We start from the raw sequence: 16210 nt of genomic DNA on the forward strand, positions 1-16210 counted from the left end.
GTTAATGTATGGACATGGCCATAGAACACATACAGTAGTTATACCAAAATTCCTAATTTCAGAAAACAGTGCTTAAAAAAATTAAATACAACACTACACAGATTCATGTATGAGTTTGTGATATCTGCAGTTCTTTAAAAAAACTGAACCTCTCCAATAATATTTCCATGGTGTCAGGACATAGAATGCACATTTTTTTAAAAAAAGGGCAATGATCGAAAAGAAAAGAACCTAAGTACCTAAACTTCATGTTACAGAAACGTACCAGCAAAACATAAGAGGGCCATTAAATTGTATCTTTTCCAAAAATATGCCATTTTTATACTATATATTTTAAAACAGCAATCTAAAACAGCCAGAAGCTGTCTTGAACCTCTCTTGAAATAAAGTTTCATGAAAATGCATTAAAAAATTGAAATATATTACCTTAAGGACTGGTGCCTTTTCTTCACAAATGAGTACCCGGATATCAGGATTTCGCAAATCCGTACAATATATCTTTCTGTCCCTTCCCCCTGAATAAACATGCGTGAAGGCTTCGTTGACCTGAAGTGCCCATACACCTTCATCATGGACTCTATATGTAGCTATACATCTCTGCTGACCGAGTGACCAGAGTCTGATAGTTCCATCAGAACTGCCAGAAAGACACTGTAAAGGAGTGGTAGTTAAATATAAAGGCATTATATATCAAACACTATCTGGAAAAACAAAACAATGTGAAAATCCAGTTTTTCCAAAAAGATGTTCCTTTCTCCCCTTCTGATTTACACAAAGACCGCTAAAAACAACTACAGTGGTACCTCGCAAGACGATTACCCCGCAAAACATTTTTTTTGCTAGAAGTTGACTTTTTGCGATCGCTATAGCGATTCGCAAAACGGTTTTTCCCATGGGGGATTTCGCTGGACGATGATTTGGTCCGTTCTTTGCAGACAGTTTTTTTGCAAGACAACGATTTTTACAGCTGATCGGCGGCTTCGCAAGATGGCTTCCCTATGGGTGATTTTCGATGGACGACAATTATTTCCCCCATTGGAACACATTAATGGGGAAATGCTTTTCGCTAGACTATGTCTTGATAAGACAGCTATTTCAATGGAATGGATGAACTTCTTCTAGTGAGGCACCACTGTAAGTTGGTTATTTTTTTAAAACAAGGCAGAACTAAAAAGTCTGCTTATACATTAATAAGCTAACATCTATGTCCTGAAATAAGAATTTTAAGGAAAGTATTACTGCATGCAAAAGAGAATATTCCATGCACAGCTACCATACATCTTAGAAATATTACATTAAATGAGCTATTGTGGTAGAGCAGTTAGAGTGTTGACTCCTACTTAGGAGACCTGGGATCAAATCCTTATTTAGCCATGAAGTAGTGACCGTGGACTAGTCACTTTCTTTCAGCAAAACCTACTCCTCAAGATTATTGTGAGAATAAACTGGGGGCAAAGGAAAAACTTGTACGTCACCTTGAGTTCACTGGATATAAATGAGAGCAGATTTTTAATTAAAAATGCATACCTGTGTGCCATCTCTGTTCAAAAGCAAAGCTTTGACATTGTCTGTGTGTCCCTTGAGTTTCATAAGCTTTGCACAAGTTCTTGGGTCCCATACCCTTAAAACCTGTTGAGAGGAGGGGGAAAAATCCTCCGGTATCAAAACAATCTCAAAAGTAAGGATAATCTAATCACCCAGATGTTTAATGCCTTTAACTACACCTGATTCCATTTAGGCCTTTTGAATTGATACTAGTTATCTGAATAGCAGAAAAAAATCATTATTTTTAAAATGATTTGCCATTGAAAGGTCTTATTCTGAATTTGGTACTAGATATGGGTTCTTCTGGGTACCTTAACTGCCACCTAGACTCCATTGCTGGAGCATTTCTTGGCTGGTTCAGACACTGAGATGACTAGGATAAAGTACTTATGTAGACTGACAGATACCAACTATTACAATACCAACTGAGCTCATCTGTATGAACAAATGAAACTGCCTTATACCACCAGGCCAGGCCACTGACCCCTCTAGTCCAAATACTGCAGAATCTTACAGTACCCTAAAGATTAATAAGTTTAATCTGGCTCAGTCTTTGAGGAATGTAGACCACTAGACTGGACTGAAGTTGGCCACAACCTACATAAAACTTTAGGCAAATAAAACTTGTTAGTTTTTAATGCACCAGAAGATTCTGTTATTTTTCCTGTAACAGACGAAAGAATTCCCCCACCACCACCTTGACCGGGTGGCAGTAACTTGCTCCAGGGGTCAAGCAGAAGCTTTAATTCCCTGTAGTACTTAACTATGGGTGGGAAACCGCTTAACAAAGGGAGATCATGAAACTAGGCCCAGGAGCTGAGGCCAGCGGGCTAGTATCCTCAAATTCCTGTTTAACAACAAAATCAATTAATCCATCTGCAGAAGCTGACTACAAGCTCCACCAGCAACTATTTGAGCAAGCTGGATTAGGAAGCATGAAGTACCGTATTTTTCAGTGTATAAAATGCCCCCCCCCCCCCACTTTTCTAATCCAAAATTAAGAAATCTAAGTGGGGCTTAGCAAGTGTAGGGGGAAAGGGATCAAAGCGCTGTAGGATCGCTTTGATCCCCGCTTTCCCCTCCACTTGTTTTTGTTCCCTCCTCAGCTTACTTCCGTGTATAAGACAACCCTCAATTTTGAGTCTAAAGATTTTAGACAAAAGTATAGTCTTATACACAAAAATACGGTAATCTTCCTTACCTTTTCAGTGGACCCGGATACAATGACTGTTCCCATCTGGTTCATGGCAAGACTGTAAATAGAATCTTTGTTCCCACTAAGGGAAGAAGCTGTTGAAAACAAACGATTGTTAGCTATATTTTGAAATAGTCTTCTGGGTAACTGATCGACCACTGTAATACCTCTACAAAAAGGATTTGACCCCGCTGCACATGGCAAGTGGATACCATGTTCCAGCCCACCACGTCACTACATGGAAAGAACAACATGGCAACACTGAGCTGGGCCTTTTTTGCTTGGTCTTGGAGATGCCCTGGGATCTGAACCCAGTATGGGTGTGTGCCATGTGTCTTTCTCCTATCTAAGCCAGTGGTAGCCAGTCAACGCAACACGTAGGTTGAAAGGCTCTGTGTGGCACTGTTGCAGCAGCAGCAATGCCTTTCCTCTCCTCTACCACCTCGTTGGCCTTATTTCTTAAGGTGCCCACAAGGGAACAAGGACTTTCTGTGGACAACACCTATTTTACCCAGATTCCGTCCAGATTCAAGGAATATACACAACCCGATCTTAATGCCTTTGATTCATCCACAGAAGGCTGAACTACATTTTAGGTCAATTGTCTGGCTATGTGTCAATTTCAGAACTGGCTTTGCCGTCTTTTAAATGCTAGTTCATGTTATTTCTAATAGCCTAAGAAGAGGTACAACATTCCTTTTCAAAGTGCCAAACGGTCAGTCTCAAATAGCGATCCTCGTTATCTGTAAGCATTCCAATAAATTATCCAACAGATCAGGACAGCAAATATGGGATAGCAGACTGAGGGCTGGCTAGAAAAGATCCCCTCCATTTTAGAGAAAAATATCTTACTTTCCAGGATACTCACTTGTGACAGTGTTATTTGAGGCAGTCAGTGCTGTTAGCGTATTTACATCCCAGAGGAATATCTGTCTGTCCAACCCTGCAGATGCTACCAATTCTTTATCTTTTGCATATGCTAGGGCTTTCACATAATCCTGAAATAAAATACGCAGGCACATGTGATAAACCAGAGAGAGCATAGACAACTTTTATTGATTGATTGATTGATTGATTGATTGATTGATTGATTGTATTTATACCCTGCCTATCTAGTCATTTCGACCACTCTAGGCGGCTTACAACATAAAGGATAACAAGTTCAAGAAAAATTTATAACAATTAATTAAATGATTCTGCAAGATGGGAAAAATACAAAATAAATCAAATAAAGAGAAAAAAAGGAAAGAGGACAGGATTAACTGGAAGGGAAGGCCTGCCTATACATCCACGTTTTTAGTTGGTTCTTAAAGGTACCCAGTGAGGGTGCAGCGCGAATCTCCGGAGGTAGGTTATTCCAGAGGTGAGGAGCCACCGCTGAGAAGGCCCGGTTTCTAGTTCTTTCCTTTCGGGCCTCCCTCGGCGTCAGGCTCCTCAGCCTCACCTCCTGGCTCGCGCAGGTGACACGGGTAGAACTAGTTGGGAGTAAGCGTTCCGCCAAGTATTGAGGTCCTAAACCGTTTAGGGCTTTATATGTAAGCATTAACACTTTGAAGTCAATGCAGAAACGGATGGGCAGCCAGTGCAGCATGGCCAGAGTAGGAGAGATATGTTGGTATTTTCTCACTCCAGTAAGGAGTCTGGCCGCCGCATTCTGCATCACCTGAAGTTTCTGCATCAGCTTCAAAGGAAGCCCCACGTAGAGCGCGTTACAGTAGTCTAATCTAGAAATTACAAGTGCATGTACTAAGGTAGTGAGCGCCCCTGTGTCTCGGTAAGGTCGCAGCCGGGCAATCCGCCAAAGGTGGAAAAAGGCGGTGCGGACTACCGATGCCACCTGGCACTACTGATTTAACAACTGCAGCTGTCACTTGTTGTAACAGCCGCTGTAATATAGTTCTGTTACCTTATGAGTCCTTAATGTTGACATGCAAAATCCCTTATGTGCATTCCATACTTTAACAGTAGTATCAGATGAAGCCGATATCACTATAAAGAGAAGTTACAGCAGATTATCATTCTGTGGCAAGTAAGATAGTGCACCTATTTTACCCTTCAAAAATTAGAACGTGCAGTCTGTTTTCCCTTGCAAGCTAATTTAATCTAAATCCCCCAGTAAAACTTACCACTCCAATAAAAAATACACAAGAGCAGGTGAAACCACAGCTCTACAACCCTGTCTATGGGGCAGCCCAAAATACTACTCCCTGTCATAACTTCTGATGCCACAGAAGTGTCTGATGACACTAGTCAAGAGTAGTTTTATAATGGTTTTAGTTTGCACATTTCATTTTACTGTATTTTTAATGTCATTTACTGTATTTTTCGCTCCATAAGACGCACTTGACTATAAGACAAGCCTTGCATTTGAGGCGCCATCGGGGGTGAAAGGGTGTGCGCGTGGAGGGGCAAGGGGGAAGTCAGGCGGCGACTTGATTTTCCGGCACTCTAATCACTTTTTCTTCCCCCGGATCACTTTCCTCCCACCCATCTTTCCTTAATACCACTCTTTTCTTTCAACTGTCCTCCTTCCTCTCTCATAAGAATGATGGCGCTGCTGCGGGGCCAGGGCTCCAGCAGCAAGGCATGCCTTTGCTCTCCTTCCCCAGATGGCATGCGAGACCATGAGGCTGTCTCGTGAGAGCAGCTTGAGAGGAGGGGTGATCCGGAGGGCATATAAGGTCACTCACCCCTCCTGACTTCCTCCTTCATAGGGAAAGCTTCGCTGTTCAGCTGGCCATTGGGCCACCATGTAGGGCGGACCTTGCGGCTGCCTTGGAAAAGGCAAGGGGGACGGAGCTTTGAGGACCTAGGCGGGCGGTTTTAGCAGCTGTTTTTCCGCCACTCTAAACACCTTTTCTTCCCCCGGATAACTTTCCTCCTATATGTCTTTCCTTAACACCACTATTTCCATTTCTTTCAACTGTCCTCCCTCCTCTCTCATGAGAAAAACGTTTATCCCCCTCTTCTCCCCCTCTCGCGACTCCTCCCTCTCTTCTCCTACTTCCCCCTCCTCTATCCATTCCTGTGTCTCGTGCTGCTCCACCTCTCCTTCTTCTATCACTTCAAACTTTTTTTACAGTATTCGCTCCATAAGACGCACACACTCCCCCCCCCACTTTTTTGGGGGGGAAGTGCATCTTGTGGAGTGAAAAATACGGTATAAGTTATTTTCAGCATTTTCATGATACAACAGGACTTTCCCAATTAATTTGGCTAACAAACTTTATACGATTGTTGCTAGAACTACTGAGAGAGTGCATTAGCTGCAAATGAGAATATACACCAAGCATTATAAAAATACAGAACTTTATGATATACTGACAAACATGGAACTCTAAAATGTTCTTGTTTCTGAGCTGTATTAACTGTGCAACTGTTTTAATCTGAGAATTTTTAAAATACTGTTTCAATAACATAATTTATTAGAGGAACCTGTTTTTAAACATTCATTGTAAGCCACCTGGAGTTCTAGAATGGAAAAAGGCAGAAAATATTAAAATCATCATCATGTCACATACTGTTCAAAATGTTACTTACAGGTTTTGCCATTGCAACAGAGTACAATATCATTCACCCAATCTGTATGATGTTCCATAGATGCTATGTAAGGGTCTTGCTGGAATTAAAAGGATATTGTGAGTTCTTCTGCCTAAGAAAATCCCAATTTTTCATAGGCAGTCTCTTGAGCTGCTTGTGACCTCAGACAACTTTACCTATGTTTCAGAGCAATTACTTTCCTGAATCAATTGAATCAATGAACCTCACAGAGTAAATTCATAAACAAAGTTAGACTTGAAGTTCCATTATAATATAGTGGGCAGCATCCTACTGAGACGTTACTCTGGAGTAAGTAAAACTGTACAAGTTGTGGTGGCAAACTGCAATAATTAACAAATTACCAATCACACTGCCACAAGTAGGGATGCAACTAGTCACATGACCCCATCTTGTTAATTAGCTGCAATCTGTTGCTGCAACTTACTCATTGTCCCTTGGTCCAGAGGGCAAAATCTCATAAAGATTCTTGCTTGTAAGTACTCTAGAAAGCAATATGCTAACTCTGGGAAAACTAGATGAATCTGCATATCTGAAGGCCCTCTTCTGGGAGTCAGCATATTTACTGTCAGCCAGCCTCTGAATTCAGCTGCAGTTCCTTCCGCCACTACTATTCCGTTACAAAATGCTTCTGTATTCTCAGATACAGCCAAAAGGAAATGGCACTCTTTAATTACTTTTTTAAAAGCAAACTTCAACGGTTATTTTGCCTATTTCTAACACTCTGAGCACATCTTTTACAGCTAATTTCAATGTCTGATTTACCTTGTGTTGGTTGACACTCCATATCCTGATGATGGAGTCTCGTCCTGCTGTGAAAAGTCTGTTTAATGCTGGGTCCAGTTGCAGTGCATTTACTCCATTCCGATTGTACTTCTCCACCTCATCTCTAATTACATAGGAGACCTAAAACATGTTGACACCAATCCAATTAAAGCATTAAGGATATATTTCACTCTAGCCATTTTCTCAATGCTTTCCATGTTTGAAAGAACATCATGAAGCACCTCATGCACGCATATGCCTAACAAAGGTACTTAAAAACTGTAAGGAAACTTACACCTTTCTTATGTTTTGTGCAGTGTAGTAACAGAAGGAGAGCTGTGTGAACCATCACACAATTTCTATTGTTTAAGAGGGTGACAAGGCAACAATATCTGTGTGCAACTTTTGCACATGGCAAACAAACTGTAGACAGTTCACATTAAAAGCATTAACATGTCAGCTGCATGTGCACTCTGCTGTCTTAAGGGAAGGCTTGCAGGATTATCAGGCTGGCAAAATTTGGCCCACATGTACCCCTCTTCTGCCTGTGTTTTGTTCTCCTTGCTGCCATACTTGCTGTGGTGACAGGCAGCAAAAAAAGGAACACCAGTGTAGTTTTAAAACAAGATTCATGGATAGCACATACCTTAAAATAATTGACTAAAATAATAACTAACAACATTTCCTTGAAAGGGAAGAGAGAGACATAGTAAATGTAAGTCCTGTTGGTTCTCTAACCTCCCAGCATCTTTTGCCTGCCCTCTTCCATCCTATTAATGTTGACTTCCCTCCACTTCCTGGGGGGTATGAGCTCCTCTCTGTAGTGGCGGTGGAGCCTCGCACTGTGCCTGTTCTTCCTGTAAATTGCCCTCAAGGGCTTCAGCAAATCCACTGACAGGCCCCGGTTGTCCCCATCCTGGCCAAGCAGCCTTGCCTTCTGGTGTTGAAGAGGACAATGTGAGGGTGGGAGAATAGCTCAAGGTGTGAGACAGGTCGGAGAAGAAGCAAGGCACTGCAGCTGCTGTTGTTAAAGCAGAGGAGAAGACAAGGAGTTGGAAGAAGAACAGGAAGAAATGGCTATCTCACAAAGTGAAATTAGACTGGGTCTCTGGTTTGCTCTCCCACACCAGGGGGTGCCTAGAATCCATCTGATGGTTCAAATAAATTTTGCCTCTTAAGTCGGAGGGACAAGCCATTTCAAGGATGCAATTTCTCCTGTAAGAAAAGCTGGACTACAAATGATTTAGCTGCTCAATCATATCTCATCCGCAGTTTCAATGATCTAAATACAAGTTCCATATTTTTGTTCCAGTCGCTGGCAAATACAATAGGAAGTGGACCTTTCATAAGCCAATTCTTTTAGCATTTTAATTAACTGTCTGTCTTTTTCCCCTCCTAGAAAAATGTATTACTTATCAAATTTGTAGGGCAAAAGCAGCTTAGCTAGCTATAAGTCAGACTTCCAAATATGGTTTTGAAAGCAGATGATACCCACACATATAACTATTCAGTTTCCACACAAAATTACCAATTCACATGTCTTCATTTTCCATACTAAAATATGCATGGTTGTTATTTAGAACTAAGTGGGACACTCAACATTTTGAAGAGCGTCATTGCAGTGATGCCAGAATTAAAAATACAGTAATAATAATAATAACAAAAGCAACATTTTAAAATCACAATCATTTGGACTAGTTCAAAATCTTTGTTTGGCTTTAAGCAAGCAGTTAAGAAAAATAACTGTTTTAATCTGAGAATTTTTAAAATTTCTTTCAAAAATACACACTCAACCTACAGCCTTCAAACGAGTTTTGAAGCAAGAAGTTCATTTAAAACAGCATTAATGAGTCCATCTGCAATAAGCAATGAGGACACCATTGACTTTTTCAAAGCATGCTAGTTTTCTGAACAGTTTATACTGGTAAAAAATGAATAAAGAGACAGAGGGACTATGAGGGCTCTCTCAAGATAACTGACAACATGAACACCCTCAGAGAGGAACCATCAAGCCTTCCAGATCTGAAAATGTGAAAAATATGATGGGCTGTGTCTAGTGTTTATTGGAGTGTGATAACCGGGTGGCCTTCCTTCACAACGGGGAGGGGGGAAACGTGGCATTTTCTGGATAGTGTTGGGCTGCATCTTCAATCATTCCCCATGATGGGATTTGTAGTTCAACAACATTTGGAGGGCGACACATTCCGTAACCCTGGAGGAGAGCCCTTGAAGGACGACCTCCACTGAAGCAAATCACATTGAGAAAGAAGATGACAAACAAGGAGCCCAGAAATACCAGTGCATGCTCCAGGCAGATAAGAAGGTTGACTAGTGTAACAACATTGTCATCAAATAGGGAACTGTATTTCATGTCTTAAATGGTATATGATCATACTACAGAAAGACGCTACTGCTTGAAGGTGCCACAGCAGCACATGTACAGACTTGTGAAGCATCTTTCTCTCTCTCAAAATTTGTTCTAAGCACATTAGCTGCTTAAAGAACCTGCCAACTCATATTGAATAGAAGGATCATCACTGACATTTTTATGTTCACGTGATACAGACTGGGACATACACCCCCACAAACAATAAGAAAAAGAAGATTTATCCCTGTGCAACTCCCACAGCAGAATACGCTAGTGCCGGGTGGTACAAATCAGCACATGCCAAACAAATGGATGTAGCTCTTAATGAATCAGGCTTATTACTGACTACCGGAAACCTATTTCCTTTGAAAAGTTCTGTTATTTGGCTGGCATTGTCCCTCCAGAAATACATCAAGAGGTGCTAGCAAATAAAGAACAAAAAAAGGTAATACAGCACCAAACCCATACTCTTCATGGACACCAATCCGCTAAATGATGGCTAAAATGGAGGAAAAATTTTCTGCACACATCTCAGGCTCTAAATCAGAAGAGGTTAAGCTAAACTTATGGAGAGAAAAAAAACAGTCACCTTGCCAAATGGATGAATACTGAAGAGTGTCTCCTACCAAGACAAGACTCTAGCTGGACCACCTAGAACTCACTTAATAGACTTCGAAAGAAAATAGGAAGCTCAAATAATAATAAAATAAAATGGGCTACTTGGATACAGGACAAATTTTCTGTGACTGCAGAGAAATTCAATCAATGCAGCATTTATGCACATACAATTTATGTGACCCCTCACATACAAAAGAAGATCTAGCAAATGCCTGAGACAACACCATTGAAGTAGCCTGCTTCTGGCAAAAAACAAAAACAAAAAAACCAATAGTCTAATTAACAATTTAATTTGTTTTACATTTTATTTATATTTCACAAATGTCCATAATTTTAAATTGTGCAACATTCTGATGCAAATAAATAAAGAAAATATTAAACAACTTGTTTCACCACTAAAAAGCAGAAATCTGATCAGTAGGAAAGAAGCAATAGGAGAAACTGCAGAAAGAAGACTTGTCTAAACCTCTTTGTACCTGTGAAAAGAATCTGCCACTCCCCCACAACTCTCTGTGAAAGATTGTTCTCACCTGTGATATACTCTGGAGAAAATACCAATTAATAAATGTCTTCCTTGCCTCTGTTTTAAGCATTTATATCCAGATTCAAAATGAGGCTAATGAATAAATAAAAAACCCTAAAAATGTCTGCAGCTCCTGCCTCATCCCAGAAGCAAGAGTTCAAATTTGAATACTGTGGCAGATTCCTAGGAAAGCTGGCCTGAGAAGTCACATCTTGATGAAATGGCAAAATTGAAGATCTCAACAGGCAGGCTTCTTAGGGGAGGGCATTCTAGATTCTACAATAATGGCACACTAATGAAGCTGATCAGAATGCATGAGATGGAAGGCAGTGTTCTAGAACAGTGGTCCCCAACCTTGGGCCTCCAGATGTTCTTGGACTTCAACTCCCAGAAATCCTGGCTAGCAGAGGTGGTGAAGGCTTCTGGGAGTTGTAGTCCAAGAAGATCTGGAGGCCCAAGGTTGGGGACCACGGTTCTAGAAGACACACATCTCTCTGGACCATCTCTCTTTAGGACTCCAAAGACAAGAAGGAGAATCTAAAACAGAACTCACAGACTGGGGAACAACTACTGAAGTCTGATTGAAGGAATATGTTCAGTCTGCACTGCCCTGAGTTTCTGTGAGGGTGGAGTAGAGGGTGTTTGCTTATTTCTTTTTAAGGGTTGATGTCCTCCTGCACTTGTGTCGGAGGACGTGAGATACTAACAAGCTAAGGCATTCCAATATGGGGTTATAAAGAGTCTTGGGTGCGAAAAGTTTTTATACTCTAGAGTTCTGCACACGTCTCATGCAATTCCAGTTCAACTCTTGCCTGCGACAGGTTTCCTTATGGCGCTTGCAGGAGGATCCCACTTACTTTTGTTCCTTCAATTTATATTCCACTTTTCAAGGAGTGTTCGTATTGAAAATAGCATGCAAAATACATTAGCAATTCGGGACAGAACCAACAGTGTGTTTCCATGACCAAGCTAAGTAGCACTGCATCAATTTTCTGCTCAATATGGAAACAACAGCATACACTTTAAACATTAAGAGAAAGGGGAAAGGAAAACGTCTCACTGAAGCATCTGACCTTGTTCCCACCATCTTATCTGCACTTCATAAATCTGTTACATTTTAAAATAATACATAAGCCTCATGGCACAGTGGTTAAACTGCAGTACTGCAACCAAAACTGTGCTCATAATCCAGGGTTCAATCCCAGGTAGTCAGCTTAAGGTTCACTCAACCTTCTATCCTTCCGAGGTCAATAAAATGAGTACTCAGTTCACTGGGGGAAAGGCAATGTGTAGCCTGCATAATTAAGTTGTAAACCGCCCAGAGAAGACTTGAAGCGCTACAGGGAGGAATTCTGAAAGAACAGCAGCAGGATATATTTTCTGATGGGGATAAAATAATAAAAAAGTGGAAGGAACATACTGATGAAATATATGGAAGAGATCCCAGACAGCAGACTATTTTAAAGAAAAATCCTGTTATTAAAAACTCCCCAACATTTCTAGAAAGCAAAGAGAAGCTGTTACTAAAGCACATAGAATAAATCAGTAGGAATAAAAGGCATAGCAACTGATTTATTCTAAGCACCAGAGACTGAATCTATAAAATCCTTTTAAGAATATGGTGCCAAATAAGAATAATGCTGGAAGCATTCAACACACATTCCAATCCGAAAGGAAAGATATGCCAAAGATTACAGTTAACTACTAAACCACATAAATTTCCAATGTAAGTAAAGCAATGCTCAAGATTCTACAAGAAAGACTTTGACTACATGCAAGATGAAAATATCACACATTTAAGCTGCAGCCATGGCGATCATACTGGACATTTATGTACTCTGGTGAAAATTTCAGGGGAAAAAACAGTCTGTGCTTTAAATTACAGTAAAGCATTTGACAGGATAGATCATGAAAACTATAGACAGATTTAAAAAAATTTGATGCCCCACACCATTTGCGTGTCTTGATGTATAACCTTAACTCTAAACAAACAGTGTTAGGACAGAATATGGAAGAACAGAATGGGTTCCAATGGACAAAAGTATCAGAAAATGCTATTTTTATCTTCCCATCTGTTCAATCATCATGGAAAACATATCATACAAAAAGATGATTTAGACTGCTATGGAGGAAGACTGAATTATGGTAGAGAAATCTTCAATAATTTGTGATATGCAGATGATACCATGTCCTGCAGAAAACCGCAATAACTCAACTACTTAAGATGAAGTAATTTTGCAACTACTAATAAAAATAAGGTAACACTAAGAACACAGAAGTAATGACTACAGAATTAAATAACTTTAACATTCACAATCAAGAAATTGAAAGTGTAGAGGGTTTTTGTTTTGCAGAATGGTTGATGGTTGGATTCTGAAAGATTTCCTGTATGGAGAATTAGTGCAGGGAAATCGTCCCAGAGGGAGACCACAGCTGCAATACAAGATTTGCCAGTGGGATCTGAAGGCCTTAGGAATGGACCTCAACAGATAGGAAACCTTGATATCTGAGTGTTCAGCCTGGGGACAGGCAGTGCATCACGGCCTCTCCCAATTTGAAGAGACCCTTGTCCAGCAGGCTGAGGCAAGGAGGAAGTCCTGAAAGCAGCAAAATCAGGGAGCTGGACAGTGGCTGGACATTGTATTTATCTTCAGTGCGGAAGGGATGGTCCCTCTCGAATTGGCCTTCTCAGCTACACTAGATGCTGTTCCAAGACCTCTATTCAGAGCATGTTACCATAGTCTTTTGAGACTGAATGATGCCTACCTACAATCAAAATGCAGACTACATTCAAGAAATCAGAAAAGTAAGACTTGGAAGGGCAGCTGTGCAGGAATTTGAAAAAATCCTGAAGTGTAAAACATTTTGACACTTGTGGAAACCAAGACCCAGATCATTCACACTACGGTATTCCCTATTACTATGGAGAGATGTGAACACTCAGCAAAGATGACAGGGAGAAAAAGATTAACTTCAAATGTGCTATTGAGAAAGAGCTTCATGAAAGACAAATATGTGGGTTGTAGATTAAATCACACATCACCCCTTACTAAAAAGTAAAATGACTAAACTAAGGCTATTGTACTTTACACATATCATAAGACAAGACAAGTTGAAAGTAGTAAGAAAAGTGGAAGACTTAACACGAGACTGCTTGACTCAGTACGGGAAGCCAATGCAAGAAATGAATACGGTTGTTAATGACAACCTTTTGGAAGTAGGTATTCCTTGTTTGTTATGTGCCGTGAAGTCAGAACTTATAGTGACCTAATAGGGTTTTCAAGGTAAATGAAATATTTAAGGAGTGGTTTTACCCATTCCACTTCTCCTGTATGTTTCCAGGTCTAAATGGGGATTTAAACCCTGTTCTCCAGAGTCCTCGTCCCTCACTGCACTATTTCACACTGGGAAACCCTACTACTCCTTAGGGTCACCATAACTCAGAAGCACTTAACATTGGATTTGGCCTTCAGACTGCAGGCTGAGACATTCTCTCACAGAAGATGCTCCTTTATGGCAGCCTTTGTATTCTTTCTGTTTATTCCACTTGCATGCCACCTCTCCAGCGGAAGGCAAAACATGAGTCTCTTTCCTCTGGTCAGCAACCCTGTGAGGTAGGTCAGGGCAAAAGACAGCAGATGACTGAAGGTGGCCCAGTAAATTTCGCCCATGAATGGAAAGTTCAGCTGAACCCCTGTTGCTTAGCATAGCCATTCTCAAGGACAGAAGGCTCAGTGAATAGGCGAGGTAACTCCTCCATAAGCCTCACTTGCTCAATGGGCCTACTCTAGTTGCAGCTCCCTATGGAAAGCAACAGGATTTCAACCTTGAGCATTCCTAGCCTGGCCTCTCCTCCACACTGGGGATAAACATTGTGCTGTATTGATGTCCCTCTGAGAGACATTATGGGCTGCCCTTTGGAAGCACGTTCAGCCGACTTTCGCCGGGGGATACGAAGGGGGAAAGGGAGTCTTGGGGAAGCACGGCCGTCTTCTTCTGCCCCCCACATCCTGAGGTGACAAAAAACGAGCAGGCCACCCCTCCGGCGACGTCAAGGCACCCTCGAGCTTTTCCCGAAGGGCGCAGCCGTCTTCCTCTTCCCTCTCTCGGGGGAGATAAAGATCTGACGGGGAGGGAAGCCCACGGCAGCCGGAGGGACAATGAGACCGTTGTGGGGGGGGGGGGGCGGCACTGGCCGGTGGGCAGGATGTCTTCCTCAGCCGAGGCTACCCCACCCTTCGCCCCCGGATCTTCCCGCCAATCCACCTCCCTCCTGACAGCATCCGACCCCAACACAGCCGTCCCCCATCCTCTCCGGCCGGCCAGGCCGCGGCGGCTCCCGCTCTCCTTCCCGGCCTTGCAGCGCACCAGCCCGCCGGCCCTCCCTCCCTCTCGGCCGGCGCCTCCTCTCGCTCCCCTCACCTGCACTTTCCGCCGCCCCGCCGTGTTCTGTCGGTGATGGGCCGCCATCTTGCATGTTGACACTCTGTCGTCATGTCCTAAAGGGAGGCGTCCACCGGCCCGGAAGTCCCGCCTCAGGCGGTCTTTCGGGCAAGGCGGTGACTCCCCCCCTTCCCCTTTCCTCCTTTGCCTTCTTTCAAGCTTCTAGGCAAGCGAGCGGCCGTTGGAGGAAGGACATGAGAGGCGGGGCTAGCGCGGTTGCTATGGCAGCCGCTATTGCGACCTACTGCGCAGCCTAATGAGGGCGGATGGAAACCATATGGAAAATCTCGCGAGAGTTGGAAGAAGCGGGGAGGGGGAAAATGAGTGAGAGGCTGCGCGCGCAACCATTTGTCTTTTTCCCTCCCTTTCAACCGTCGCAATCGTCTCGTTCTTACCACAACGTGGTGACGGTTGCTGTTGTCGACCTGTCTTTTTTCTTCTCCTCATGAGCGCTCTTTCGAGTCTTTTCCTTACGTTCCCTCCTCAGAGAGCCATGCTCTGCTCCTACTACCTCTAGTAGGCGCAATGCACTTTCCACACGTTATGTATGTTCACGTGTTCTCTGCTAATTTTGTGTGTAAATTTATTTCATCACCTGACAGTGGGGACAGGGTACCTAATCTTTCTTCAACAACAGGCAGTGTGGGATGTAGACCAAGAACTGTTAATAATGGCAATAAAAAGAATAGTGCCAAAATATTATTTAAATAACATTCCTCGAGATCTTTAAAAACACATTAATGAATTTGTGTCACTAAACTCCATCGTCTGTGATCTAGAAGACAACTAGATATATTGCCACTACCTTTCTAAGGTGGGGGCTGATAGTCAAGCGCACTTAGCTGTCCGGATAAGCGAAGCTTCAAATCTGCAGGTGCAACTTTTCCCTATAATTGACAATCTATCTGGAATTGGTCTAAGTGATGGACCATTTTGCAGCATTTAAAAAATCTAAAGTGGAGGCCATCCGCCGGGAGCTCTCTCCTTTTTTGAACATAGATCAAGAAGAGGCATCCAGTGCTCCACCTTGCCCGATGAGACTTGATCTCTTTCAGCCTGCGACACGAGATATGGTGGACAAAGCCCTTGACTGCTATTGTGCCTCCTCCTCCTCCCTTGCCCGGCCTGGCTAATCAAAGGAGCCAGGCCTACAACAACTGAATGGGCCACGGGAATAATTAATGGGTAATTAATG

At 42.3% G+C, this 16210-nt stretch overlaps 1 protein-coding gene across 3 annotated transcripts in view; it reads right to left on the reverse strand.

Annotated features, from left to right (window-relative positions):
• Nucleotides 1-15218, reverse strand: part of WDR48 (WD repeat domain 48) — a 30386-nt gene extending 15168 nt beyond the window's left edge. Inside the window, exons 1-8 of one of the 3 annotated variants that reach the window (XM_073002841.2) lie at nt 14995-15218; nt 7064-7204; nt 6281-6359; nt 4647-4729; nt 3609-3738; nt 2747-2835; nt 1528-1629; nt 427-651 (exon numbers count right to left, since the gene is read on the reverse strand). In XM_073002841.2, coding sequence (XP_072858942.1) covers nt 427-651; nt 1528-1629; nt 2747-2835; nt 3609-3738; nt 4647-4729; nt 6281-6359; nt 7064-7204; nt 14995-15042 — 897 coding nt within the window. In that variant the 5' untranslated portion in view covers nt 15043-15218. Of the gene's footprint in view, nt 1-426; nt 652-1527; nt 1630-2746; nt 2836-3608; nt 3739-4646; nt 4730-6280; nt 6360-7063; nt 7205-7801; nt 8085-14838; nt 14974-14994 lie in introns of those variants that run through there. The other 2 variants (XM_078378165.1, XM_078378164.1) reach the window with 2 other exon arrangements.
• Between the last annotated feature and the right edge of the window lie 992 nt (nt 15219-16210).

This window comes from Pogona vitticeps, chromosome 6, assembly GCF_051106095.1.
Source record: "Pogona vitticeps strain Pit_001003342236 chromosome 6, PviZW2.1, whole genome shotgun sequence".
Taxonomy (NCBI): Eukaryota; Metazoa; Chordata; class Lepidosauria; order Squamata; family Agamidae; genus Pogona; species Pogona vitticeps.